Consider the following 24004-nt stretch of genomic DNA (forward strand, 5'->3'; position numbering starts at 1 on the left):
CGGGGCGGGGAAGAGCTGATCCGGAGCACGGCCCCGGCAGAGCTGCCGGCGGCAGGGACGGGAGGCAAGGAACGGCGCTGGGCTCGCCGGGCTCTCCCATCGCTGTTAGTGGATCATCCCGGGAAATCGATGGGATTGACCGGAATCAGGGCAGAAAGTTAATCCTTAAAATGGCCGTAATTGGTGTGAGTGTTCGTTACGCAGCAGTTAATTGCGTTGGTTCGTTTGAAGCGCTTCTGGATTTATCTCGGGATCAAATTCCTTGACTTCAGGAGGAAATCAGGCTCTAAACTGTGACCCCCCCGGCCGCCCCCCAGTGCCACTGCCTCCTCCGTCGGCCTCTGCGGCCGAATTGGAACCCAGCAAATTTTAGGATGGCTCCAGAGGAGGCGAACCCCCCCCCCGAAGCCCGAGATTTTCCTGGGAGCCCCGAGTGGCCGGTGCCCGTGGAGTCCCTCAGCTTCACTGCACATCAAACCCGGGGGCACGACCTTATATATAACCAATTCATTTTTGTTTATCTACCTCTTAGCGACAATAGATTAAAAACTAGGTAGTGGCAACTCCACATGCTGTAGTTTAGGGGAAAAAAAAATAAAAATTACTCTCTTTTTCCAAAGAAAAATGTTCTTTAAAAATAGAATTTATGGGCTTTCTTTTCACTTTAAAGTGGCCATTAGTTGTAAAAGCTCCAGACCTCAGCAGTCCGAAATGTTTGGTTGTGACTGATTATTTTTTTTTTTTAATGCTCAATCTTCCATTACTTTTTTTTTTTTTTTTCCTTTTGAACTTGGATATTTACTTCTTCCATCAGCAGTACACCTCCATCCTCCTCGCTTCCCCAGCCCGGCGGGGGCTGAACCCCGTTTTTTGCTGGGGGAATCGCAGGCGATGCTTGATTATTATTTTTTTTTTCCAGCGGCTTTTTGGGGCAGGATGGCGGCAGCCGGTTGATGGCAGCACGAGAGGGGTGATCGAGCTGAATTTGGGGTGCTGCATCACTCTGCGCCCCAACGCCAGGAGCACCCAGCACCTCCTCATCCACCGACCGGGTGCACCCAAGGGTGCTGCTCCTGCCGGCAGCCGCCCCGATACAATTTCAGGCTATTCAGAAAAAAAAAATTGTACTTTCCTGTAAAGATATTGTTTTTCCTCTTTTCAGCTGATTTGTTTCTTTTCACCTTTTTCCCCCTCCCTCTCCTCCTTGCCTCTTCTAATCCGTGTTCTTCCCTTGTCCCCTCGCGTGAGGCAGTTTGTTGGCTTGGATGTGGAGTTGGGATTACGGATGGACGTGGGCTCCATTTCTCTTCCAGCGAGGTTGTGTTTTGGTTTTTTTTTTTTTTTTTTTTTTGCCACAAACCGCTTTACTCCACTGTTTCATTTTAAAAAATAAAGAGAAAAAAAAAAAACAAACAAGCAAAAAAAAAAAGTGTGTGTGTGTTTTTATGGAGTTGGGGGGGGAGGAAAAAATATAGAAATAAAGAGGAGAAATAGAGGGGGACTAGAGAAAAATAGAGAAATAGAGGGGGACTAGAGGGAAATAGAGAAATAGAGGGGGACTAGAGGGAAATAGAGAAATAAAGGGGGAATTGAGAAAAAACAGAAAGAGGGAAGTGAGAAAAAATAGAGAAAGAGTTGAAATGGGGGAAAAAATAGAGAAATAAAGGGGGAAATAGAGAAATAAAGGGGGAATAGAGAAAAAATAGAGAAAAAAAGAGGTGAAATGAGGAAAAAAGAGAATAAGGGAGAAATGAGGAAAAATATTGAAAATAAAGAGAAAAAATAGAGAAAAAAAGAGGTGAAATGAGGAAAAAATAGAGAAAAAAAGGGGGAATAGAGAAAAAATAGAGGAAAAAAGAGGTGAAATGAGGAAAAAAGAGAAATAAAGGGGAAATAGAGAAAAATAGTGAAATAAAGAGAAAAAATAGAGAAAAAAAGAGGTGAAATGAGGAAAAAATAGAGAAAAAAAGGGGGAATAGAGAAAAAATAGAGAAATAAAGGGGTAAATAGAGAAATAAAGAGATAAAATGAGGGAAAAATAGAGAAATAAAGTGAGGAATAGAGAAAAAATAGAGAAATAAAGGGAGGAAATGGGCGTTGAGGGTTGGGGACAAGGAGGGGGGTGGCAGCGGTGAAGCTTGGGGCCATCCCCGAAAATGTTACGGCTTGTCCTCGGGGCCGGTAGCACCCAAACGGGGCCGGTGTGGTGCTTTAATGGGGGTGCTGGGAGAGGTGGGATGGAGTCTCTGCAATCCCCCCCCCCCCCCCAAACTGGTGCTGCTCCCCAACCGCCCTGCAGCCTCCGGACCCTCCCGGGAGGCTGCCGGTGGACGTGGGGGGGGGCGGTGGGACACGGGAAAGTCGCGCGTGTGTGTGTCCTCCCCCCCCCCCAAACCGGGCACGGAGCGGAGGCAACACGGACGCGCCACACCGGCACGGGCGGTACCGGAGGTGGTGAGGGGGGGTGGGTGGGAAGCAGAGCCCCATCGCCACGGTGAGACACGGGGGGGGGGGGACACCGGCCCGGACCCGGCCCGGGGTGAGACGCGGCGGGGGGGGGGGGGGGGTCCACCCGTGAACGGTGGGGTAGACTGAGGGCGCGGGGCCGGGCTGTGGACGTAGCGGTCCCATGGTGTAATGGTTAGCACTCTGGACTTTGAATCCAGCGATCCGAGTTCAAATCTCGGTGGGACCTCGTGTTCTTTTTGCACCTCCTACGACGCCGTGCCGGTAACGCGGCGGGAGGTCCGGCGGCAACCGGGAACGGGGGCGGGGGAAACACCGGGGGTGTGTGTGTGTCCCCCCCATCCCTACGGCCTCCCGGTCCCCGCCGGGCTCCATTTTGTGCGGGGGCGCCGGCTCTTCAAGGCGCATGCGCGGGAGCGGCGGGGCGGAGCAGAGGACGGCGGGAGCTCTCTTAGCTTCGATTGGGCGAGCGGGCTGACACTCTTACTTCCCAGCGCTGCTATTGGCTGGAAGGGCGCTCCGCTCCGCCTCCCACCGCGTTAGAGTGTCGCGACACCGTGTGGAGGCCGTCGCGCGTTTCGCGAACGCGGGTGGGCGGCCTGAGAGGCCTCGGGGCGGGGACCGACCCCAAAGGCCCGGCCCTGGTTTAAGCCTCTGTTGGGCCAGAAGCGTCCCGAATCCCTTCAGCAGCGGCTTAGCCGGCTCTGACGCAGGTTTCCAGCCGTTTAACATCGATTAACGGGGTCAATCCCCTCGGAGCGCAGGAAACCGGGCCGCATCCGGGTTATCGGCCCCAGATTAGGGGCAGCCCGAGCTCCGGTGCTCTGCTTTGGCCTAGGAGCCGGACCCCGGTGAAGCTGCTTTCCTCAGGGCCACCGGCCCCTGCAACCCTGCCCCTCGCTGCTGCAAGAAAGACAGAGGCCGCGCTCGAGCTGGCAGGTTTATTTAGCATCTGTAAGAGAGAACAAAACCACCTTTATTTTTTTGGTCTTTTTTTTTTTTTTTTGGCTAGGGAGGTATTGCGGAGGGGAGCGGTGGGGAAAAGCCTCTTTTCCTTGTGTCTGTGCTCTGCCAGGGAACCCCCCGGCTTGGGGTGTCTCTGGGGTTGAAGTGCCACGGGACGCCCTCGGCCCCACGGACGCAGCGCTGAGCAGGGCCGGTCCATCGATGAGATCAAGCAGTGGCCTGGCAAGCAGGAAAATGCCACTCCAGGTGGGGTCAAAAGCAATTTCCCTGCAAGCATAGCATTTAGACTAGTCCCAGGCCCATCTCCACACGTTCCTGGAGCTCCAGCAGCAGCCACCAGCATTGCCGTAGACCCTGCACCCTTCCCACCATGCAGCAGGTATCTGCTACACTCTGGCCTCTTCCCAAACACTGGCTGGAATAGGTTTGTTCCTGCCTTGAGTTTGCAGCCATCATCTTCTCCATGTCTAAATCTGCCATAGGACACGTGTAACCTCCAAGCAGAGGCTCTGTGAGCCTCAGGGGAGTGTTTCACCGTGGGTCCCGAGGGTTGCTGCGATGTCAGAGGTGGGTGAGCATGAAGCAGAAGCGGGATGGGGACAGCCTGCGGCAGGGACAGCCTGCGGCAGGGACAGGACCTGAGAAATAAAAAGAGCTGCTGCTTCTGTTTGGGGTTGATTGTCTGGGGAAGTTTTGAAAAGTTTTCCCAAAGATAATATGTAGCTGTAATGGATTTAAAAAACAAACAAGAACAAAAAACCCCAAACATCCCTCAAAAAACCCCCAAACAACAAACCCCACAAATCTTCCTTGAAGTATCACCCTACTGAACTCAGAAGCTGGCTGTGCACCAGCTGATGTGCTTTTTTCTATCAAGCAGGGGATGAAATTTGTCCTAGGAAAAAAGCTGTCCTTGGGAGCAGGAGGATCATGGCCTGGCATTGCTAGCTTACAGCTTGGGGAGTCCTGTCTTGTTCCAAGGAGCTGCTGCCCCCCAAACTGCCTGCTCCGAGTCATCTCCATCACTAATGGTACATGGTGGGATGAGACTTTGCAGCCCTTCTGCCCATATGGGGCCTGGTTGTAGCAGCAGACGGGAGCTGACGAAGCAGAGGCAGTGCTTGGAGCTACCCCAGTCACAGGCAGGACCTGGCAGTCCTGGGCTTGCTTTCCCACGGCTGCCAGGGGGTTTCCAGGGAAGGAAGCTAGACCGAGAGGCTGGGTGAGGGTTTAAACAAGCTGCCTGGGGCCTCGCTTCTTCACACGCCCTACCCTGTGTTGGGTGAAGCCCACCCAGCCCTGCTCTAGCCGTTCCTTGGTTCTTGATGTGAGGTGCATGGTGGGTGCGAAGCGGAGTGGTGGGCAGCGGCGGTCACCAGCTGGGGGGATGCATGGGAATGAAGAGACTAAAGCTTCAGACCCCTGGAAGCCTCAAAGCAGTGGGGTGGGTATTGGCCTCCTGTGCCAGATGGGAAAACTGAGGCACCGAGGGAAACTGATGTGAGCAAGGTCCTGCTTGGGAGGCTTTTCTGCTGCAAGCGGGGGCTCGGCTCCAGGGTTGGGCTGCTTGGAGAAGTCTGAGACCAGACAGAGCTCCGTGGTTTCATTAAAGCCCCATTTGCTGCTGGCTGCTAAAAAATGCAGAAGTTTTGCTTGCAGGAAACCAAATGTAGATCAGCCATGAGAGCACAAAAGCACACACTGCACTGGCTGCTGAACCTCATCTCCGGTGGCAGTGGGGTAATTTTTTTTTCCCTTTTTTTCTTTTTTTCTTTTGTTTTCTTTTTTTCCCCCCCTCTTTTTTCTTCCTTTTGCTGTCCTTTAGATGCGCTATGCTTTGGTTCTGGATTCCCCAGTGCCGAGGTCAGACTACAGGGAAAGCAGGTTTCTGACAGTCTTGGCTCACACATGGGAACATCCCTGTGCCCGGTGGTGACAGCAGCAGGGGGTCAGCTTATCGTACAGCCCCCCTTCTCCTTAAAGGGGTTCTTGTCCTCGGGGACTCCTTTCAGCAGCGGGTCCTCGCCCGCCATGGACTCGATGTACTCCTTGATCTCTTTGCCAGTCTTGGAGACCTGCCAAGGAAAGAAACACTCCGTGTGGTTTATGGGATCGAATCCTCACTGCAGAGCTGTGCTCCTGCTCGTCAGCTGCCTACAGACCCATTTGTGCAGCCAAGAGAGGGGAACCATGGCCATGAACATCCCACCCAGCATGGGATGTCCCCAGGGTGCTATGGGCGCCTCACCAGGTGCGGGGCTGCAGCCCCTGGGCTCTGGGACATGGGCAAAGCTTTTCCTTTGCAGCAATCGTGCTGATCAGGTCAGAAAAGTTACCCTGGGGAATGGCCCCTTTGCGTTTTGGGTGGAAGACTCACCATTTGCCTCTCGTTCTTCACTTCCTTCTTCAGCTGATCCAGCTCCATCTTGAGCAGCTCCTTCTCTGTCATGTCCTGAGCCATTTTGCCCTGTAACCGCAGGGAAATGGCTCGTTATTAGCGTATAGCTGGGCTTTTCCTAAGGCACATTAGGACTATTGCTTCAGCCCTAATAGTGTTGCAAACACTGCTAACGTCTCAGCTACCCCCATGGTGAGAGATGGGCTGATGCTAAAAGAAAAGCGAGGCAGGAGGCACCTTTCAAAATCCTTCTTGTAACATCTGCTGTAACCAGATTTTTGTTTGCTTGTTCTCAGCAGGCACATTGAGTGACAGATGCACTTTGAGGGCAGCAGAGGAGGATCCAGCGTGGTTTTTAAAGAGGACTTTGCTACCACGGAGGCCGTTTCCTCAAGACATGAGGTGGCCAGCTGAGTGGGGCCAGCTGAGCCTTGAGAAAAGCCGCTGCCTTGGGGCCATCAGCGCAGCAGCCTTGTAGGACAGCCTGGATGCCCAGGTCTGCAAACTAGACCTTCCTGATCAGGGTCCTGTGCCTGGGCAAAAGCGTCTTTGCAGGTTTTCTAAGGAACTAAATAGCTTTTTTTTTTTTTTTTTTTTTTTTTTTTCTTCTTGTCCCTTCCCCCCCAGGTAAGCGATAACATGGATTACGTCCCCTTCATTGCTGTGAACTCGCCTATTTGAATGCAGAGGCATTGCTTGTTGGGACTGAAAGTTTTTGGGGCCACCTGGGTTGGAAAAGCCCAGCTCTTTTTTCATGAAAGCCCATCCAAGAGTTATGTGAGATTCCTGCACAGCTGGCCTGTGCTGCTGAGATTTGTTCCTGTCTTAAAACTTGGGTTTAAAAGCCTGGCCGCAACCTTTTAAATAAAAAAAGTAAATGTGATTAAGCTGAAATGTACCTTGGCCCTGCTTTGGAAGGCATCAGGCTTGTGTGTCCCAAACCCTGCTGGTTTTCTGCAGCTCCTCTCATGGCATGTGTGCTGAGTGCTCCTCTCTCTATCGATGCCCTTGGGGCACAGCCAACCCCGGGAGATGCTGGTGGCAGAGCGCGAGGAGCCGAAAGCTGTGTTACAGCTATAATACCGACCCACAGAGAAGGTGGCTCCTAAACTAGGTGGACCCCACGATGCCATTTGTACCTGGAGGGAGCAAAGCCACTTACCTCTGGGGACAAGGGGCTGCCCCTCTCAGCAGTAGAGACGTTCAGAGATCCATCCGAGAGGAGACACTGTCAACTGAGCCCTTGCTCTCTTGCTCCAGGCTTTGACTGAGCCCTTGCTCTCTTGCTCCAGGCTTGAAGACTCTTTCAGCTCTCTGGGAGGGTAGTGGAGAGCAGATGTCTTTGGTCCTTAAGCTGATAATAGACTCAGGAGAATAAGCTGGTCAGGTGTTGGGAATTAGCCTCAAAGCCCGGGCTAATTGGTGGTGAGGATGGGGGAGGAAGGGTGAGGTGGAGAAGTGCTTTGTGGGACTGGGTGGCTGGGGCACCCGGGAAGCCCTTGAGCCCCTGCTATGGGTGTCTGGGTCCTGCCCCAGCTGGGGCAGAGGGACTGACCCCTGTGAGAATCGGAGCAGCTTTCATTGAGTTTCGGAGGGGATGGAGAGGAGGGGAGCTGGGGCGAGGGGACGTCGGGGGGCTGGCGCAGCCTCGTCGAGGGCCGGGAGCAGCTCGGGCGGCTCTCGGTCCTTCAGGGTGTGAGGAGCTGGGCCGGTGCTGGAGGAAATTCATCATTTCCCTTGTCCTTGTGCTGGTGGGGCTGCGGGCTCAGGAAGGGCTGAGCCCTTAACGTGGGTTTTGCTCCTGTCTGGCCAGAGCAAAGTCGGTGGGGCTGAGGACAGAGCCCCAGAGACCCCAAGGAAGCACCTGCGGGAGGAGGAGGAGGAGGAGGAGAGGGTGGAGGGGGATTTCCAAGCACTGGGAAAGTGGGAATTTCCTGCCCTCCACACAGCCTCACCCGTGGGGATGTGAAACGTTGTTAGCAAAGCACGGAGAAGGACACGCCGTCCCGGACAAAGGAAGGACGGGTGCCTCCGTGGGGTCACTTGTCACATCCCTTGGTGCCCTGAGCTGAGCGAGGTCCGGGTGACCGGAGCGATGCTGCGTAGGGTGCGCAGGGCTTTTCCAGGGAGGAGGACCTGGCAGTTGAAGCACTGCCCTTGGCCGTATCTCTTGCCTGGCTGATAAAGGCAAAGGGAAGGGAATCGCCCTCCTGGCTCGGCCCCAAACCCACCGGGAGGGCGGCAGCGGCTCATGGAGGGTGGGCGCCGGTGGCAGAGATGGGGGGTCGGGATCTTTTTCAGTCGCTCACCCCCACCCCGCGCTGCCGGTTCCTCCGTGACTCACATCCTCCGCCGTCGCAGCTGCTCTCAGCCCCTGCCCCGGTGGGGCGACCACCGGCCGTGGCCGGGGGCTGCCCCCCCCCCAACGCATCCCTCATGGAGCTGGGGCCACGCTGGTTTTCCTCGCCACCCCCAGTAAAGGTGGCCAGGGTGGTCTCCATCCCTGCGGGGTGTCCCTTGGGGGGAACGGGGACGCCGCGGCGCCCGCAGGCCCTGCGTCAGCACGGCCGCGAGCTTCAAAACCCAGCGCCGAGGCGGCCGGGGAGGAAGTGGGAACCGAGCCCGGCATCATGTCGGAGCTGGAGCAGCTGCAGCAGCGTGACATCCCGGCAGGCCGGCAGGTCCTGCGCGACCACCACTGCAACCTCCACAGGGTCGCCGACTACTGCGAGAGCAACTACCTACAGGTAAGGGGGACGGGGACGTCGCGGGACGAGCTGCGGATTTGGGGTTGGGCGTGATGCTGGGGACAGCCGGGAGCCCTGGTGAGATGGTGGTCCTGGAGGGGTGGCTGGTGGGTGATGGTGAAGGCTCTGCACTCGGAGATGGGAGCCTGAGCATCCCTGGTAGCTTCCTACCGAGCGTTGCGTGCCGCTGTTCGGGTTTTTTTTTCCTTCCTGCCTCAGTTTCCCCCCTTGCTGCACAGCAGCTTTTCTGCTCAGCTCTCAGGGTGGGTTTGGGATGAAAGGAGAGTCTTCCGGGGCTTTGATGCCTCCAGAGAAGCCCTGGGAGGGGACCAGGGACACCAGTCCCCCCCTGGGCTGTCCCCAGGCTGTCCCCAGGGTTTCAGAGGTGCCTCCTGGCAGGGCAGAGGCGAGCTGGGTGCCTGCACACGCAGAGCAAGCGTGAAGCTCTGCTGCTGTCGGTGTCCCTCCTCCTCCCTGCCTGGCCCCCACTGAGGGAAGGGGGGGGGGCAGGAGCTTTTGGGATGAAATAGGAGGGAAAAGGCTCATTCTGGCCCTCTTTGCTGGGGAGAGTGTCTTGGCCGGGAGCGTTCCCTGTGTGCTTTGCAGAATCTGTGTCAGCGGCTTCGCTGGCTCAAGCCAGACCCAAGGCTGCTCCCAAGGGATTGGACCCGCCGGAGCGGAGCTGAAGGGGAAACGTGCTGAACTATTCAGAGAACTGAGACGCTGTCCCCAGCACAGCTGGTGGCATGGCCGGCTGTCCCCAAGGGTGGCCGGAGACTGAGCCCGGCTCTTGGCTCTGGCACCTGCCGAAACGGCAGCATCCCAGGGAGGAATCACGGTGAATCCCTGGTGCTGGAAAAGCCGAGCACCGCTGCCTGACAGGTGCCCGTGTGTCCTGGCGGAGCCGGAGGAAGTTTGATGCATTTGGAAAGCAGAAGGAAGCATCTTTGCTACCGTGTGACTCCAGCGTGTGAAGACGGAGGGTAGCGGTGGCTGCACAGGGTGGGCTCATCCCACCGACTGGTTTTCCCCCTCCAGGCGAGCGACAAGCGGAAGGCGCTGGAAGAAACGATGGCGCTGAGCACGCAGTCCCTGGCCAGCGTGACTTACCAGGTCAGCAGCCTGGCCACCGCCTTCCTCCGGTTGCTGGACCTGCAGACGGCCGAGGTGCGGAAGGTGGAAGCCGACATCACCTGCGTGGCCCAGGTGGGACCATCCTCCGACCGGTGCCGATGCATACTGGGATTTGGGTCCTGAGAAGGGGGTGGGCTCTGGGAAAGGGATTTGGGCAGCTCGAAGGGGCTGAAGACCCTCCTTCCCCGCAGCTTCAAGAGCCCGTCAGCCCCCCCCGCCGTAGCATCACCTTGCAGTGGAAATGCAAGACCGTCTCCTTGGGTGGTGGTGGGGGGGTCACCCAACGCGTCATGGGGGGACAAGTCTACCTGGGGCTGGGAAACTGGTCTCTGGGGTGTTCTCCCAGTGTGGGCACTTGCAAATCCCAGTGGAGGGGACCGTAGGATCTGCCCGGGAAATCTCAGAGGAGATCCAAAGTGGAGTGATGGGGCTCGGACCGTTGGGCTGGCTGCCACGCTTTCCCCTTGCTGGGGCCTGGCCTTGTCCTCCCGGAGCTTAGGGACACCGATGCGGAGTCCCATAGCCACCCGCCCTCTTCCTGGCTCTTGGAAGCCACCTGGAGCCTTTCCAGCCACGGGAAGAGACGGGAGCCCGTGGTCACACTGGAAGCAGCAGGAAAACAGCTTATGGGTGGCCGAGGCTCACACATCCCCCCCCCGCCACTGCCTTGTCCCCCCATCCCCTGCTTTAGGAAGGGCCAGATCCGCTGTGGTGGCATCAAGGGCATCACTCGCCCTGCTGTGGTGGAGCAGAGCAGGATCTGCCCCTGTGGCTTCGGTTGGGCCGGGGGGTTCAGGGTCAATCCTGATCCTTCCCTGCAACCCCTCCCTTAGAGGCAGGGAGATGTGGCTGGGAAGGGTGGTGGGACTTGGAGGAGGCAGCAGGAGGCGAGGAGAACCTGGGATGGGACAGTGGGGACAGTGTTATCTCTGCAGAGGGTTGACATGCACAAAGAGAAGGTGTCTCGCCGGGAGATCGGTTCGTTGACTGTCAGCAAGAGGTTCCCATCCTACCAGAAGATCGTGCCCCCCCCCAGCCCACCCTGCCTGGAGCCCTACTACAGGAAACCCCTCAACTTCAGTGTCCTGGATGGCATCGGCCACGGCATAAAGGTCAGCCCGGGGCTAGGAAGATGTCCCACAGGGATGAGGGGGCTTGGATGGGCTTTCTTGGTCCCCAGTGTGCGCTGATGGGTGCACAGATGGGCTCAAACCCCTCCTCGATGGAGAAGCGAGGTCTCTCTGTGCCCTGCAGCCCACTCCGGGACTCATCCCGCTGAGGCTTGGTGGTCCCAGCGCAGGGAAGGAAGGGGGGGACATGGTCCAATACAGCAAAGGGAAACTGAGGCACACAACGCTCAGCAAAAGCCATCAGCACCGCTGGGGCCGGTACTGAGCCCCGTGACGCTCTCACCCCCACGGTGCCTTTCCCAGCACCGAAACCGCCCGTGCAGGAAGGCACCCACGGTGGGGGGGGTCGTTTTGGCACCCTCGCAGGCGTGAGCCCCCAGCGAAGCCGCCGTGGGGCTGGAAGGGAAGTGGTGGCACTGGGGACGTGGTTCCCACGGTGGCGGGCGCCTCTCGGCTGCCTCCGCACCGCAGAGCCGCTGGCTCCTTCCGCTCGGCTTTTCCCATCGAGGCGGGGGCCCAGCAGAGAACTTGGGGTTCTGCTTCCCCTGGAGGTGTGTGTGTGTGTGGGGGGGGGGGGGAATGGGGGTGTCACAGCCCTCTGGGGCTCAACGAGTTTGCGGGGGAAGCTGCGGCCACCATCGCCTGTCACGTCTCCGTGTCTCCCTGTGCCCGCAGGATCACAGCACCCAGCTGTCCCGCACGGGCACCCTGGCTCGGAAGGGGATCAAATCGGCGACGCAGGCTACGGGCACCCTGGGGTGAGGATGGGTGCGGGGTCGGGGGCTTTGCTTTTCTGTGTCACCGAGCGGTGACACATGGCATGGGGCTAGCCGTTGGGGTCCCATCCGGGGTCCCGCTAGCCGGGCTGGGGGGGGTCAGCGGCCGCTTTGCCCGCAGGAGAAGCACCCGTGCCCCTGAGCCCATCCAGCCACCCGTGGTTCCCGAGGGCAAGATCTCCGCAGCTTCTTCCACCTCCTCGCTGATATCCATCAGGTACCGGCGCTGCCCGGTGGGTCGGGAGGGCCTGGGGGGGGGTCGGGAGAGCCCAGAGCACCCACTGTCACCCCGCTGCTCAGGGGAGGTCCTGCTGCAAAGGGGTTTTGATGAAAAAGATGGGGTTTGGGGAGCGGGAGATTTGCTACCCTGGGCGGTGCTTGTCTTTAGAGCAAAAATATCCCTTACAGAGAGGGTCCCCAATGGGGAAACTGAGGCACAGGGTGGGGAAAGGGTTTGTACATGGATGCCGGGATCTCCTGCCCACACGGTGACCGCAGCGAGCGGCACCCCATCCCGGCATGGAGCAAGTGTCTGTATTCAAAGAGTGGGGGGGGCAAAGCCAGCCCCCCCCAGCCTGGCCTCCCACCTTGACACCCCCACTCCTCCACCCCCCCCAGCTCGAGCGGAGCCCCGGCGGCCCCCGCTGAAGGCATCCCCGTGCCGCCGCCGCCGCTCCCCTCCCTGCCAGGGCCATCGCCACCGCCTGCGGCCGCCATCCCGCCGCCCCCACCTCTGCCCGGGGACCTGCCCCCGCCACCGCTGGGGGACCTGGCTGTGCCCCCACTGGACCTCATGCCCCCAGGTGAGTGCTCGGTGGTCCAGGGATGCTCAGCATGATGGGGGTTAGTGGGGAGGTGGGGGGGCTGTATGTGGCTTCTCTCCCCCCCGCCATGGAGCCCTTCATCCCCCATCGATTTTGGCGGGGTTTTGCCAGCCCCCGATGACCTTGAGCCGCCGCCGCCGCCGCCGCCACCAGCTTTGCCCGACTTTGAGGATTTGGCCCCACCACCACCACCACCCCCTGCCGCAGAGGACCCCCCCTGGGTCCCGGAGAGCTACCTGGAGAAAGGTACGGTGGATCCCCCCCCCCCCCCCCCCCCCCCGATCTCTTTGCCACGGTGCTTTTGGTTGAACCCCTGCCCACAACCATGGCACTGAGGGTCCAACTCTGCCCCAGCATCGGCCGGGGCTGGGATGGCGAGCGATGCCGTGGTCTGCTCACGTCCTCCCCGGCGGTGGCTTGTCCCCTCTCCCTCCTCTCACAGTGGTGGCCCTCTACCCCTACACGCGGCAGAAGGACAACGAGCTCTCCTTCCAGCCCGGCACCCTCCTCTTCGTCACGCGGCGGTACTCGGACGGCTGGTGCGAGGGCGTCATGGGCGAGGAAGTGGGTTTCTTCCCCGGCAATTACGTGGAGCCCTTTTGAGCGCCGGGGTCGGGCAGTCCCCCCCCCCCCCCAAATCCCCCAATCCGGATCATCCCGAGCAGGGCTCTGCTTTGCCTTTCAATGTCGGCTTTGCGCAGCTGGGGTTCCGCACAGCTCAGCCCTTGCACGGGCAGCTGGACCGGGTGCCACTGCCGGCACCCACCAGCACCCAGAGCATCCCCCTGCCCGGTCCCTTTCCCATCTTGCTTTTCTTTGTGTTTTTAACGACAGCAGCGCTGGCTGCTATCGGTGCCTGGAAGGTTTAGCACCGGGACGCAGCAGCTTTCTCAGCTGATGGAAACGCGGCGGACGGCACGGTGATCCCGTGGGCTGACCCTGGTGATGCTCCCGGCCCCGGAGCGAGGGCGGCACAGGACCAAAGCCCAGATAGAGGAGACGGGGACGAACACCCGCAGGGACAAGGAGAAGAGCAGCACCCGGCTGTGGCCCCAGGGAACCTGCCTGCCGTCCCCATCAGCTTGAGACGCAGAGGGGGATGAGCCAGGGCCCAATCCTGCACCAAAGGGGTCCCCATAGGGTCCCCTGCAGATCATCGCTTGTAGCCTGGCCCTGCTCTGCTGCTCCCCCTCCAATGCCATCCCCCCCGCAACTTTCACCAGCCCAAGGAAGAGAAACAACATGTACGTGCAACTCAGAGAGCTGTTTCACACCCAGGTTTATGTCCTGGATACAAACAACATGTGTATCTGCAATATATAGATATATATCTATATACATATATATGTATTTTTTTAATTCCATGGCTTTAAGTTCCACACAGTTGAAGAGGGTCCAGAGGAGGAAGAACAAAGACAGGGGAAATGAAATAGAGGAACAACTCAGGGCTGCTTTGGTTATTTCCTTACTGCTCAGATTTGCTGTCAGGGTTTCTACGCTTTGGAGGAATTACGAGCCACCCTCGGGGGCCGGTAAGGCTGTGGATAAATCCAGGAGAAGCCAACACCAGAGAGCAGCGAATACTGTGGGTCCCCCCCTGCAGAGTGCAATTAGAAGGGGCAATTAATACTGCAGCGGGGCAGGGGAACAGGGGTTTTGGCCTCCAGGGACCCGATGGCAGGAGAAGTGCTCACAGCACCGCACCTCCCGCGGGGAGGTTTGGCACCTCTCGACGAGGTCAGGAGGGAAATCAACCCCTGGGTTAAGAGGAATTCGATACGATCCAGCAAACACAAGGACGTGACTGGTAATGGCTTAGAGAGAGGAGGAACCTGTCCACCCTGGGGACATGGGGGACGTTTTACCCTGCAAGCAGAAGCAGAGGATGGAAGTGGAAGGCAAGGGCAGGTCCTCCTCCCCGCAGCGGGATGCGGTTGCTGTGCCCATGCTCTGGGCAAGTGGGTGGGGATGGGCACTAAAGGTTTTTTCCAAGGTACCACCTTTCCAAAAGGTTTCCTGTCCCTCACGTCATGTTTTTTTTCAGAGCGTAAAGTCTCAAGGGACAATTTACTCCATCGCAAGGCTCAGCAGCTGAGCCAGGAGCTGCCCTGCTCAGGCAGGGTATGAAGGGCAAACTGGGGAGCTCAGGCAGCATGAATTTCCCAGATTAAATTTCCAGTGGCCTCACGAAGAGGCAAGGAGACCTCAAGCGTCAGGTTCAAGGCAACAGCACGCAGCTTCTGGCGTGGCCAGTGGAGGTCAGGCAGGCGAGGAGGATGAAGGTAAGAGGGAGCATGTGCAGGGCCCAGCCGGCTTCTGGTCTTTTAGGAATTGCTCTTGTAAAGTCAAAAGGGAAAGAAAGGAAAAAAAAAACCACAACCAACAACAAAAAAATCACCATTAGTGTTGGCAAACACCCACGGTGGAGTAGATGTCCGAGCTGCATAGAGAAGGCATCATCTCAGCATGGCAGGGGAAGGAGAAGGGAGGACCTAGAGAAAGTGCTTTAATTGCCAGAGAGAAAGGAGCTTGGAGAAGGAAAGGCAGGAAAGTAACCCGGGAGCGGGGGCTGAGCGAGCAGTGCCGGTGAGCGTGGGGTACACGGTGCGACCCCCCCGCCAGTCTTCTCCTTTCCCAGCTGCTTATAGTATGCAAGTCTCTTCTGAGCCAGCCTCAACACTTCTTCTTGAGGACCTCCTGGAGATAGCGGGCGACCTCTGTAGCTGACTCCCAGGGGACAACAGTGGCCTGGAAGGCTCCAGGCTGCTGCTTCTCCATCTCTTGGGTCATTCGGTGCATGGGGTAGCCCTTCCGCGGGAAAGCCACGTCAGCTGAAGTCAAAGTCACGGAAGGGCAGAAGTCATTGGCACCGTCTCCCACGTAGAAGACCCTCTCGAACTCTACCTCCTCCTGGGCTCTCTCCGCCAGGTACTCTGTTAGGATTTTGCGTTTGCACATGTTGGCCGGGCAGTCAAGGCACTTATGGCTGTGGTAGGGCCCCAAGGTGAAGTACCCCCTCTTGTCAAAACCAGACGGGTTGCTGAAGATCTTGCGGAAAAGGGAGTAGAAACCGGCTGCCCTCAGATTGCATTCGATGCCGAACATGTTGGCATCAGAGATGAGGATGATCTCGAAGAGCTCGTGGTTCTTGGAGAGGAACTGGAAGAGCTCTGGCATGCCAGGGGACAGAGGAATGTTCTCGTAGACAGTCTTGAAGTCCCCCATCTTGACCCCCTGGTCCCCCATGTACGCCAGGACGCGCTGCATGTACTCGTTGTAGAAGCCCTCGCGGAAGGTCTGTCGGATGTGCTCCGGCAGCGCCTGCCCTGGTGCCGCCCGGACGATGGAGTCATCGCTGTTCTCGTTGATGATGGTCTCGTCGAAATCGAAGACGAGGAGGTATTTGGGAGGCCGGGGGCTGGCCATACCAACACCCTGCGAGGTGGAAGGATAACGCCCAGCCGTTAGTTCAAGGCACTTTGCTTCGGCCCTGGCACAGCGATGGTGGCAACCGCAGTAGCAAGAGGCTGCCAGCGCCGCAGAATGATGCTCCTTGGCCACCTTACCCCCAGGCAGCTTATTAGCCCAGCTGGGCTTGCGGGGGGGGCTAATCCCCTGCTGACATACCTCAGCCCCAGCCCTAAGGCGTTTATCCTGCCTATAAAGAGATCATTTTGTCACTGCTAATCCTGGTCCTGCCGTCAAGGCGGTCACTGGGCCGAGCAACTGCCGCACACGTCCTCCCAAGGGAGACGAGGACGGACTGTGCCTTGGGGTGGTTTGTGCGGGGAGGGTCCTCGGTGGGGAAGGGGGGAGGTTTACCCCCCCAACCTGCTCCCGTCCCACCTCTGAAAAGGGTTTTGTGTCCCTGCAGACCCCTCTTGCTGCCAGGACAAGTTTGGCTCTTCCCGACAGATGAAAACATTTTGCAGGTTGATTTTTGCTCCATCACCTAGATGCAGTTTCTCCCTGGGTTGGGCTCCGCAGGCTCCTGAGAAGCCCGGGATAACTCGGAGCCACCTCCTGCCCTGCTCTAAAACCAAAATAAACCCACTCTGCCAACAAGGGTGCAAAGCTGGTGAGCCCCAGCCCAGCCTCCCGGTGCCCATCTGCTCCCCTCGGCTAAAGCCACGATGGCCCCAGCAGCACCCGCTCACCTCCCGGCTGCTCCCGTGCCGCCCGCGGCCAGAGATTTGCAGGATGGGGACACAATTCCTGCTCCCTGCCCCTGAGAAGAGAGGGAACAACCCCGTTCAGAGAGGACAAGACGAGTGAGAATGGCACTGACCTTAAACAGGCATGGCAGCCCGACGCCCTCACAGCACCTTTTCATTTTAAGACCATCACTCTGCAGGCAGCGTGTTGCTGAAGGCAGCGCTTAGGGCTCGCCGGGCTGCTCTCCTGACTGCAAACCATAAAGAAGGGGGAATTTGGTTAACGGCTTGGGTTTTCCCCAGCTGCCACCTTCGGGCACAGCACCAAACGGCACGGCACAGCCGGGCTCTACGTCCCGCAGCAAACTCCCAGGCTCAGGACCTTTTGTACCAGGAACGGAGGAATTAAAGGAGTCTCCGGAGAGCAGGGCGAGCGGGCAGACCCCGTTTAATGCTTCTCATCCCTCTTAATTCCCCCGAGCGCCAGGGCTTTGCCGCACATGAAAGCAGCCAGCAGAATGGCTCGGCAATAACCCTGGCAACGCATGCCCTGTTCCAAAATTGCCCTGATTTTCTTCCAGTATAATTAGTTTGGGGTGTTTCTTTTAATGGAGTAATTATCCTGGAATGAAACTGGGTGCCCAGACAGCTCGGGTGAGGATGTGCCAGTCTGCTGCCCCAGAGCAAAGGCAGAGCCCAAGTTACGTCTCCTGAATTTTGCCGACCTCTTGTGGTCCACAGCGATCAAAGCAGAGTGATGGGAAACCTCCAAAAACCAACCTCGCAGCCAAACCCGGCTGAAAACTCAGCCGGGAGGTTAGCGGGAGGAATAACACACTGGGACACGGGAAATTTTAACTGGGCACCAGTAGCTCGGCTTAGCTGAGGCTAGGAGGATTTCAAAGATTTTTTTTGTCATCAGCATGACAACAGGAAGAGTTTTTCAGCTGAAGGTGATTTGTGTGGGATTTGTCTGGTTTGATGCCCAGCATCAAACTATTTTGGGCACAAACGCGATTCATGACTCTGCTAAAATAATAAACCACAACTGCAACTCAAAGGTGGCACACTGCAAAAGGAAGCGGGCGTTCAAAATTAAACCCCGGGTTGAAATCTTGTAAAAGCAACTTTTTGGGAAATCTTCAAACCCAACGCTAGTTATTTCTTTGTAGGAGCACCCATCAAAAGCCAAATAATGCTACAGCCAGCCTGGGGGTGGGATTAGCCACCATGATTTTCAGGTCCAAACCAAGGGAAAGAGAAAAAAAGAAAGATTAAACATGAAAGAGTAATTGTAATTTTTGTCATTATATTCTGAAGAGCTGCCAGCAGTGAGAAAATAATTTGGGTCTAAGCCTTAAGGAGACTTTGCGGTACCAATGCAGTGGCACGGGGAAAGAGCGCTGGAAGGGCTGGTTAACCCCGTGGACACCATTACAGGCAGCTGTAAGGGATGATGTGGACATAGGGAGCTAACCCGCCCCAAAAAAGCTCTTCTGGGCCCAAAGGTTTTGCATTTTGCAAAACAGTAAAGAATAACAGCACACACCTTGGATTTCGGGCAGATGAGGTCAAACACAGACCTCAGCAGCAACCTCCATGCAATCTATCGTTCCTTTAGCGCTTTTCAGCTGAGGTTCCCCAAACACCTTCCATTTAGCCACCTCTCCTGAATTAACGTTTTGTTATGTACGTAAAAAAACCTGACCTACGAGCTGGGGAAAAGCCAGTTTGGTCTCTTCTGGCTTATTTTAGCTCTGCCTCCCTCTAGAGCTGACCAGCACGAGGTCAGAAGTAGCATCAGCCACCCTGATCTCACATTAACTTGTCCTCAGCAGAGTTCCCTGTGAGCTCTCGCCTCCCCTCCCCACTTCCCCGGAATCACTTTGCTCTCCCTGAAGCACGGTGGGCACCAATAGCTCCAGCAGGGATAAATCCAGCTGCTCCCAAGAGCTGGAAAACAAAATCAGTTGCTCTACCAGGCTCCTTGCCCCAGTGTCTCCGGCACTGCCACCGCTGCTGCCCAGAGCCTCTCCCAGCCCAGGGCTCTGAGCCAAGCACCCTGACAGCAGCTTCTCCGTCGTGGGCGAGGAAAGAAGCCACCAGACCATTTTCTACAGGATTTCTAAGGAAAACGATAATCCGTGAAGTCAGCTTGGACAATTGCTGCCCCCATCTACCGGCAGGAGATCGGAGCATTCCTGCCACGCTTCTGCAAAAGCCGCCTTCTGCTCTCAGCCATCCCCAACGCTGCTATTAATTGTATCAAAATGCGCATTGCTTTTATGCAAAGGAGAAACTGAAATCTAAGCCAGCGTTAATTAGGGAATAAAGGTCCGGGGATGGGATTTCTCACCACTGGCCTCAGGGGGCTGTTGGGCAAATGACATCCTTCCCCCGTGTGCTGTTTTCCCCTTGTCATACCGAAAAAGGAGATACCAGCGTTAGGAGCGACTCTTAATAAACCAGCGCTCATCTTCTCCAGCTAAAGACAAGCAGGCTGAGCTGTGGGGTCTGGCAGCGGCCACCTCAAACCCTGACTCTGCCCCGCGCAGGAGGAGAGCAAAGATGAGAAAAAAAATACTTTGCAAATCTCCCAGCCTTAAATTACCCTGTTAAATCCAGCCAGGAGCCGGCGGTGCCCGTGGGCACACCGCTAGTGGCGTGGGATGGAGCAGCCGGCTCCATGCGGGGAAGGAAGAAGTGAAATCCCTGCAGGACCATGTCACCGCTTCCAGCAGAGCTATTTCTGCGCGGAAATGACTCACCCGGCGGCTGCCTCCCGGGAGCGCGTCCGTCCACCTTCTGCAAAAAAGGGACTCCCTCCAAAATAAAAGAAAAGCGGCCGCGCTTCCTAACATTATGCAAAGCCTGAATGTTGGAACAGAAAATAAAACAGATATTTGCTCATTAATCACAGCAAACATAAAGGTTTAAACAAACTGAATTTGGGATGAGGGTCAAAATAAGCCTGATAAAAGCGGTGAGCTGCTGGGCTCACGGCAAAAATAATTTCCCAGGGTAGTTTATCCCCCAAAATCTCAATGTTTTCTTCCCCTCTGGCAATACCTCCAGCCATCCCCAGGATCTTTGTGCCCCGAAGAGGGCCAGGGAGGAAAGGTTGAAGCCCAGCAATATTTGCTCCCCTCCTCATCTCTGCAGATCAGTTCTTGCTGCGCGTCCCGGCAGACCTCTGCACCGCCGTGCGACTTCGGGCTTAATCCCGTAATGGGTTCAGCGCAGGACGAGCTGCATGGAGAGGAGCAGCACTGCGCTACGCACCCGCCCTTTGCCGCAGGATCAGGCCCTACGTGAGCCCCCATCGCACCCAAACGAGCGCGGACGGGGATCAGCACCTGATTTTGGAGCCGGGAACTGCTGAGCCTCAAAAGCGAAGGGGCACGGGGGCATTTCCCAATTGCGGGCACAGTCCCTGGGCTGGTTTTAATCACCTGGCATACTCTGCTCTTGCCTGTTTTTAACCTTATAAAACCACTTGATGTTTTTGGTGTGTAAAACATGGGGTTTTTTTAGTTTTAACTCAAAACCCAAGCACTGACCTTTAGCAAACTCGTTTGTCCACCCCCTAGGACAGTATTAATGGCAAAACAAGAGGACAGAGTCCTGCTGCCCAAAAAGCAAAGGAGAGGAAAACCTCCCTCCCGGGCACCACCAGGCGTGTCATCAGGATCATGAGACAAGTTCACCGCTCCCGGAATAAAACCCGACCCGTTCCCATCCCTAGCCATCCACACGGCTCCCGAAACAGAAGCAAATGAGCAAATAAATAACAAATCACCGGACAGCGGAGCTCGGAGGGGTTTCTCAGCCAGCCCTGACCCCCTCCACGCACCCAGGTGCCACCTCGCCCCTTCTTGTGCTCCGTGGCTCCTGCTTCATCCCAAATCCCCCTGGCAGGGGCGAAGGGGAACAGGGACGGGAATGGGAACACCTTCCCCGGGGCCAGGGCTCACCCTGCTCGCCCACACGGCTGACGCCGCGGCCGGTCACCTCGGGTTATGGGGATGGTCCTTTTTTTTTTTTTTAATGGTGTTTATTTTTCCTGCCGCCTGCCAGGAAGCCGTGGCGTTACCGCAGCCAAAGGCTCCCGCTGCGGCCGTCGGGACCAGAGCTCTCTGCTCTGCAACAGCAACAAAAAAAACCCCTGAAACAGGTGGTTTTGGCCCCAAAACGCTGCCGTTAGCAGGTGGCGGGCTGCTGGATTGACGGCTGGTTTTGTGGGAGTCCCAAAACTGGATCCCGGATTCCCAGCCTGCGGTGCCGGAGCCGTACCTGGGCAGACGTATCCTGCGGCTTTTCGCCCTCCCGGGTACCGGTGCCGGTACCGGCCCGGTGTCAGCTCCCTGCGGTCGGTGGTACCGGAATGGACAGCGGCTGCTGCTCCGGCTCCGGTACCGGCATCCGCCAGCCTGCTGCCCGGGAAGCGGGAGCAGTGCCGACTCACGCACGGCCGCTCCTCGGGTCCTCCCGGTACCGGTGAGAGCCGTAACGGGGCTGACTCATGCACGGTCGGTGCTTGGAGGATCCTGCCCGGTCGGCACCTCCCGGTACCGGCACCAGCACCAGTCGCGCACCGGTCCTCCGAGAGTCCAACCGGGTGGGGACTCTCCGGTACCGGCATCAGCCGCCCCGGTCACCGCAGGGTCCTACCGGATCGGCACCTCCCGGTACCGGCACCAGCCGCTCCCGGTCAACGGAGACCCCCACCGACTGGGCACCTCCCGGTACCGGCAGCAGCCGTAGCGGATCGGCATCTCCCGGTGCCGAGACCCGGCGCACCGGTCCTCGGAGCCTCCTAACCGGGTCGGCACCTCCCGGTACCGGCCGCCCCGGTGCAGACTCACGCCTGATCAGCCCCCGGAGCCTCCTTACCGGGTCGGAACCTCCCGGGAGCACCCGGTTCGTCCCGGTGCCGGTGGGTGTGCAGGCAGCCCGGCGTCTCGGCCGTGAACGGGGCCGGGCACCGGTGGTTGGGGAGCGCGGTCCGGTCCGGTCCGGTGCGGCGGGGCCGGCGCCGCTGCCGGGGCTGCAGCGAGCGCGGCCCCTTTAAAGCGACGCAAACGGAGCCGCGGCGCGCCTCCGCGGAACAACCGCAGTCCCTTCACGTCACTACCCGGATAGCCAATGGCAGCCTCGGCGGCGCGTATCAAAGGAGGCGGTGCCCGCCAGAACCACGCCCCCAACTCCGCAGGGAGGGGGGAGCCGCTGAGCGCGCTCTTCCCCCCGCCCTCCCCGCTAATACCGCGTTAGCGCAGGGTTTGCTCCCCGAAGTTGCAAAATCGGCAACAAGGAACAAAACCCCTCCTAAAAATAGCCAATAGAGCAATTCTGGAATTTAGCCATTTGGCCCCAAAACAAGGGGTGAGCATAGGGGGCAACCCCCAAGACCAAGGGGTGCGTGGAGGCTCTGACCAAGAAAAGAAAAAAGCACAAATTTGCCCCAAAAACAAGGCACCCCCCCAAGCTCCGGGGACCCAGAGGCACCGTCCCCGGGCCGAGGTGCTGCCCACAGCCCGGGGCGGGGAGCCGAGGCTAATTTTAGGTGCTGGCTCTGCCCTGGGACACCGAATTGCAGGGTGTCTGGCCAGGCACAGAAGCAGGGCAGCCCCAGCAAGCGTGGTCCACACCTCTAAATACTCTCCTTGGCTCCGGCGTGGTGTTTAAGTGGTATCTTCGGTTTTGCAGCATGTCTAATTTGTACTGAAGTCGCCTGTGATAAAAAAAAAAAGGCCAGTTTGTTCAAAGGCTGGAGGCAGAGGGTGTGGGCAGGGAGGGGACGCAGCAGCATGGGCTTAAAAACATGTAGTTAAAGAGAGCACCAGAGGTTGGGTTTTGTGTTGCTTTTTAATTAAAAATGTCTAAGAATGGAAGGACGCAAACAGAATTCAAAGGGTCTGGAAAAACCACAGTTTTCTGCTCCCTACGTGGGCTGGACAAGAGCCGTCTGCCCCTGTGCTGGCTGCTCTGGGGAATGCCACGTTGCCCAAGCTCTCAAGCTGTAACCCCCCAATGCTCTACAGTTTCCCCATTTTGGCAAAATTCAGTTCCAGCCCAAGCTGAGAAGAGCTCAGAGCATTTCTGCAGCCAAACCGTTGCTATTCCAAGCCCTTTCCTAACAGCCCTTACTCCCAGTTGTTAAAGGACAGCAACCTCTACCTACTGATAGCCTGAGTCACTAGCCTCTCCTGAGAAACAGCCTTGGTTATCAAGAAAATATTTTATTGCCTATTTAGTCTGAGACATTCTGGCTTTTTGATGCAGAGCACACCCCGTTTCCTCTGCACAGCGTGGGTTTTGCCGTTTCTCCTTTTGCGTTACCCCCCCCCTTTGGAGTTACACCAGCTCCTATTGACACAGGAGACCGACCACCTTCAAGCGATTTGTCAGTGGGTACAAGGCAAGTGGGAAACTCAAAAGGGCAAATTCTCCGCTGCCTCCTGTCTCCTTCCCACTGAAAGGCAGCGGGGCAAAGATCATTCCAGAAACATCACAGACGGAGGAGTTTGGCAAGGGTGATCCTGTATCCCAGTGATTTTCCACTGTTAAGAACCCTGGAGAGCAAGTGAGGACAGCGCTTTCTGCATTGGGCTGACCTGGCTCCTGGCAACCCCTGAACAGACAGGCAACACTCTTATGAACACACGGATTCCCCACAATGGGTGTAACATCCCCGCGCTACAAGAAATACACTGATGCACACTTCTCTCCAAGTTTGTCCTCCTGTTTTTTAACCAACAAGTGGATTGCATAAGCACATAAGCAAACCCTGAGCCCACAGCGTCCATGTAGCTGTCTGTCTGTCCCACCCCACCCGCTTTATTTCCATCCTGCAGCACACACAAGAAGTTTGGTTAAGACTAGCTCGGTAGCCGCTGTGAAATCCATCTGGCTGCCTGTGTCAGACCTCCTTGGTGGCCATGGTCTGCAATACATATTTTGGGGAAGCTCTGAGTAAAACTGAAGCTTTCCTTTACTTACAAGGGGAGCTAATCACTATAGCTCAGACTTCAAGGCACATGGACAAGGAAACTCCAATCCTCAACACAGTATTCTCTAATAAACAGTATTTCTTTTATAGCACTAAATTTTTGGTGGCCAAATAACATTTATATGCCCCAAAATCAGGAAAAACCTCAAGAACTATCAAGCAAGAAGAAAGCAAACTCCATTCATTTCATTTCACCATGTGGGGTGACCTTCCCATGCATCTCCTTCTGCGAGTCCCCCTCAGTGCAGCAGTGAGGACACTTGACAAAGAGTGGCCAACTCTGCTTAGTGCAGGCTACAGCAGTCCGAGCTGAGGTCTCCCTAATTTTCTCCTGTTGATGTGGGCTTCAGTTTTGTATTTAATGCTAAAAGTCACTAAGGAAGAAACAAGGACTTCCTAG

The 24004-nt window shown here is 57.0% G+C and overlaps 3 protein-coding genes, 1 long non-coding RNA gene and 1 other non-coding gene across 14 annotated transcripts; 3 read left to right on the forward strand and 2 right to left on the reverse strand.

The window, feature by feature from the left end:
* Positions 1 to 2623: 2623 nt before the first annotated feature.
* Positions 2624 to 2695, forward strand: TRNAQ-UUG. Its single transcript has one exon. It is a non-coding gene; the product is annotated as a tRNA-Gln (tRNA).
* Positions 2696 to 5240: 2545 nt separating this feature from the next.
* GNGT2 (G protein subunit gamma transducin 2) lies at positions 5241 to 7156 on the reverse strand. The gene is made up of 3 exons (XM_030022104.2): positions 6993 to 7156; positions 5810 to 5899; positions 5241 to 5507 (listed from the first exon to the last, which is right to left on the reverse strand). The coding sequence occupies exons 2-3, from the start codon at positions 5891 to 5893 to the stop codon at positions 5382 to 5384; spliced, it is 210 nt and encodes a 69-aa protein (XP_029877964.1). The 5' UTR covers positions 5894 to 5899; positions 6993 to 7156; the 3' UTR covers positions 5241 to 5381.
* Positions 5895 to 6713, forward strand: LOC115344573. Its single transcript, XR_003924560.2, has 2 exons — positions 5895 to 6326; positions 6458 to 6713. It is a non-coding gene; the product is annotated as an uncharacterized LOC115344573 (long non-coding RNA).
* Positions 7157 to 7547: 391 nt separating the features above from the next.
* ABI3 (ABI family member 3) lies at positions 7548 to 13783 on the forward strand. The gene is made up of 8 exons (XM_030022103.2): positions 7548 to 8577; positions 9616 to 9783; positions 10647 to 10823; positions 11517 to 11599; positions 11739 to 11834; positions 12236 to 12420; positions 12553 to 12687; positions 12884 to 13783. The coding sequence occupies exons 1-8, from the start codon at positions 8461 to 8463 to the stop codon at positions 13042 to 13044; spliced, it is 1122 nt and encodes a 373-aa protein (XP_029877963.1). The 5' UTR covers positions 7548 to 8460; the 3' UTR covers positions 13045 to 13783.
* PHOSPHO1 (phosphoethanolamine/phosphocholine phosphatase 1) lies at positions 13704 to 21654 on the reverse strand. 10 transcript variants are annotated; one of them, XM_030022102.2, is made up of 4 exons: positions 21489 to 21654; positions 19364 to 19466; positions 16599 to 16669; positions 13704 to 15876 (listed from the first exon to the last, which is right to left on the reverse strand). In XM_030022102.2, exon 4 carries the CDS (start codon positions 15865 to 15867, stop codon positions 15115 to 15117), a length of 753 nt encoding a protein of 250 aa, XP_029877962.1. In that variant the 5' UTR covers positions 15868 to 15876; positions 16599 to 16669; positions 19364 to 19466; positions 21489 to 21654; the 3' UTR covers positions 13704 to 15114. The 10 variants fall into 10 exon arrangements, with proteins under 10 accessions (XP_029877962.1, XP_040981206.1, XP_040981208.1 ...); XM_041125272.1 differs by lacking the exons at positions 16599 to 16669; positions 21489 to 21654 and adding exons at positions 19665 to 20736; positions 20889 to 21482; XM_041125274.1 differs by lacking the exon at positions 21489 to 21654 and adding an exon at positions 20395 to 20563.
* Between the last annotated feature and the right edge of the window lie 2350 nt (positions 21655 to 24004).

Source organism: Aquila chrysaetos, chromosome 8 (genome assembly GCF_900496995.4).
Source record: "Aquila chrysaetos chrysaetos chromosome 8, bAquChr1.4, whole genome shotgun sequence".
NCBI classification, from domain to species: domain Eukaryota; kingdom Metazoa; phylum Chordata; class Aves; order Accipitriformes; family Accipitridae; genus Aquila; species Aquila chrysaetos.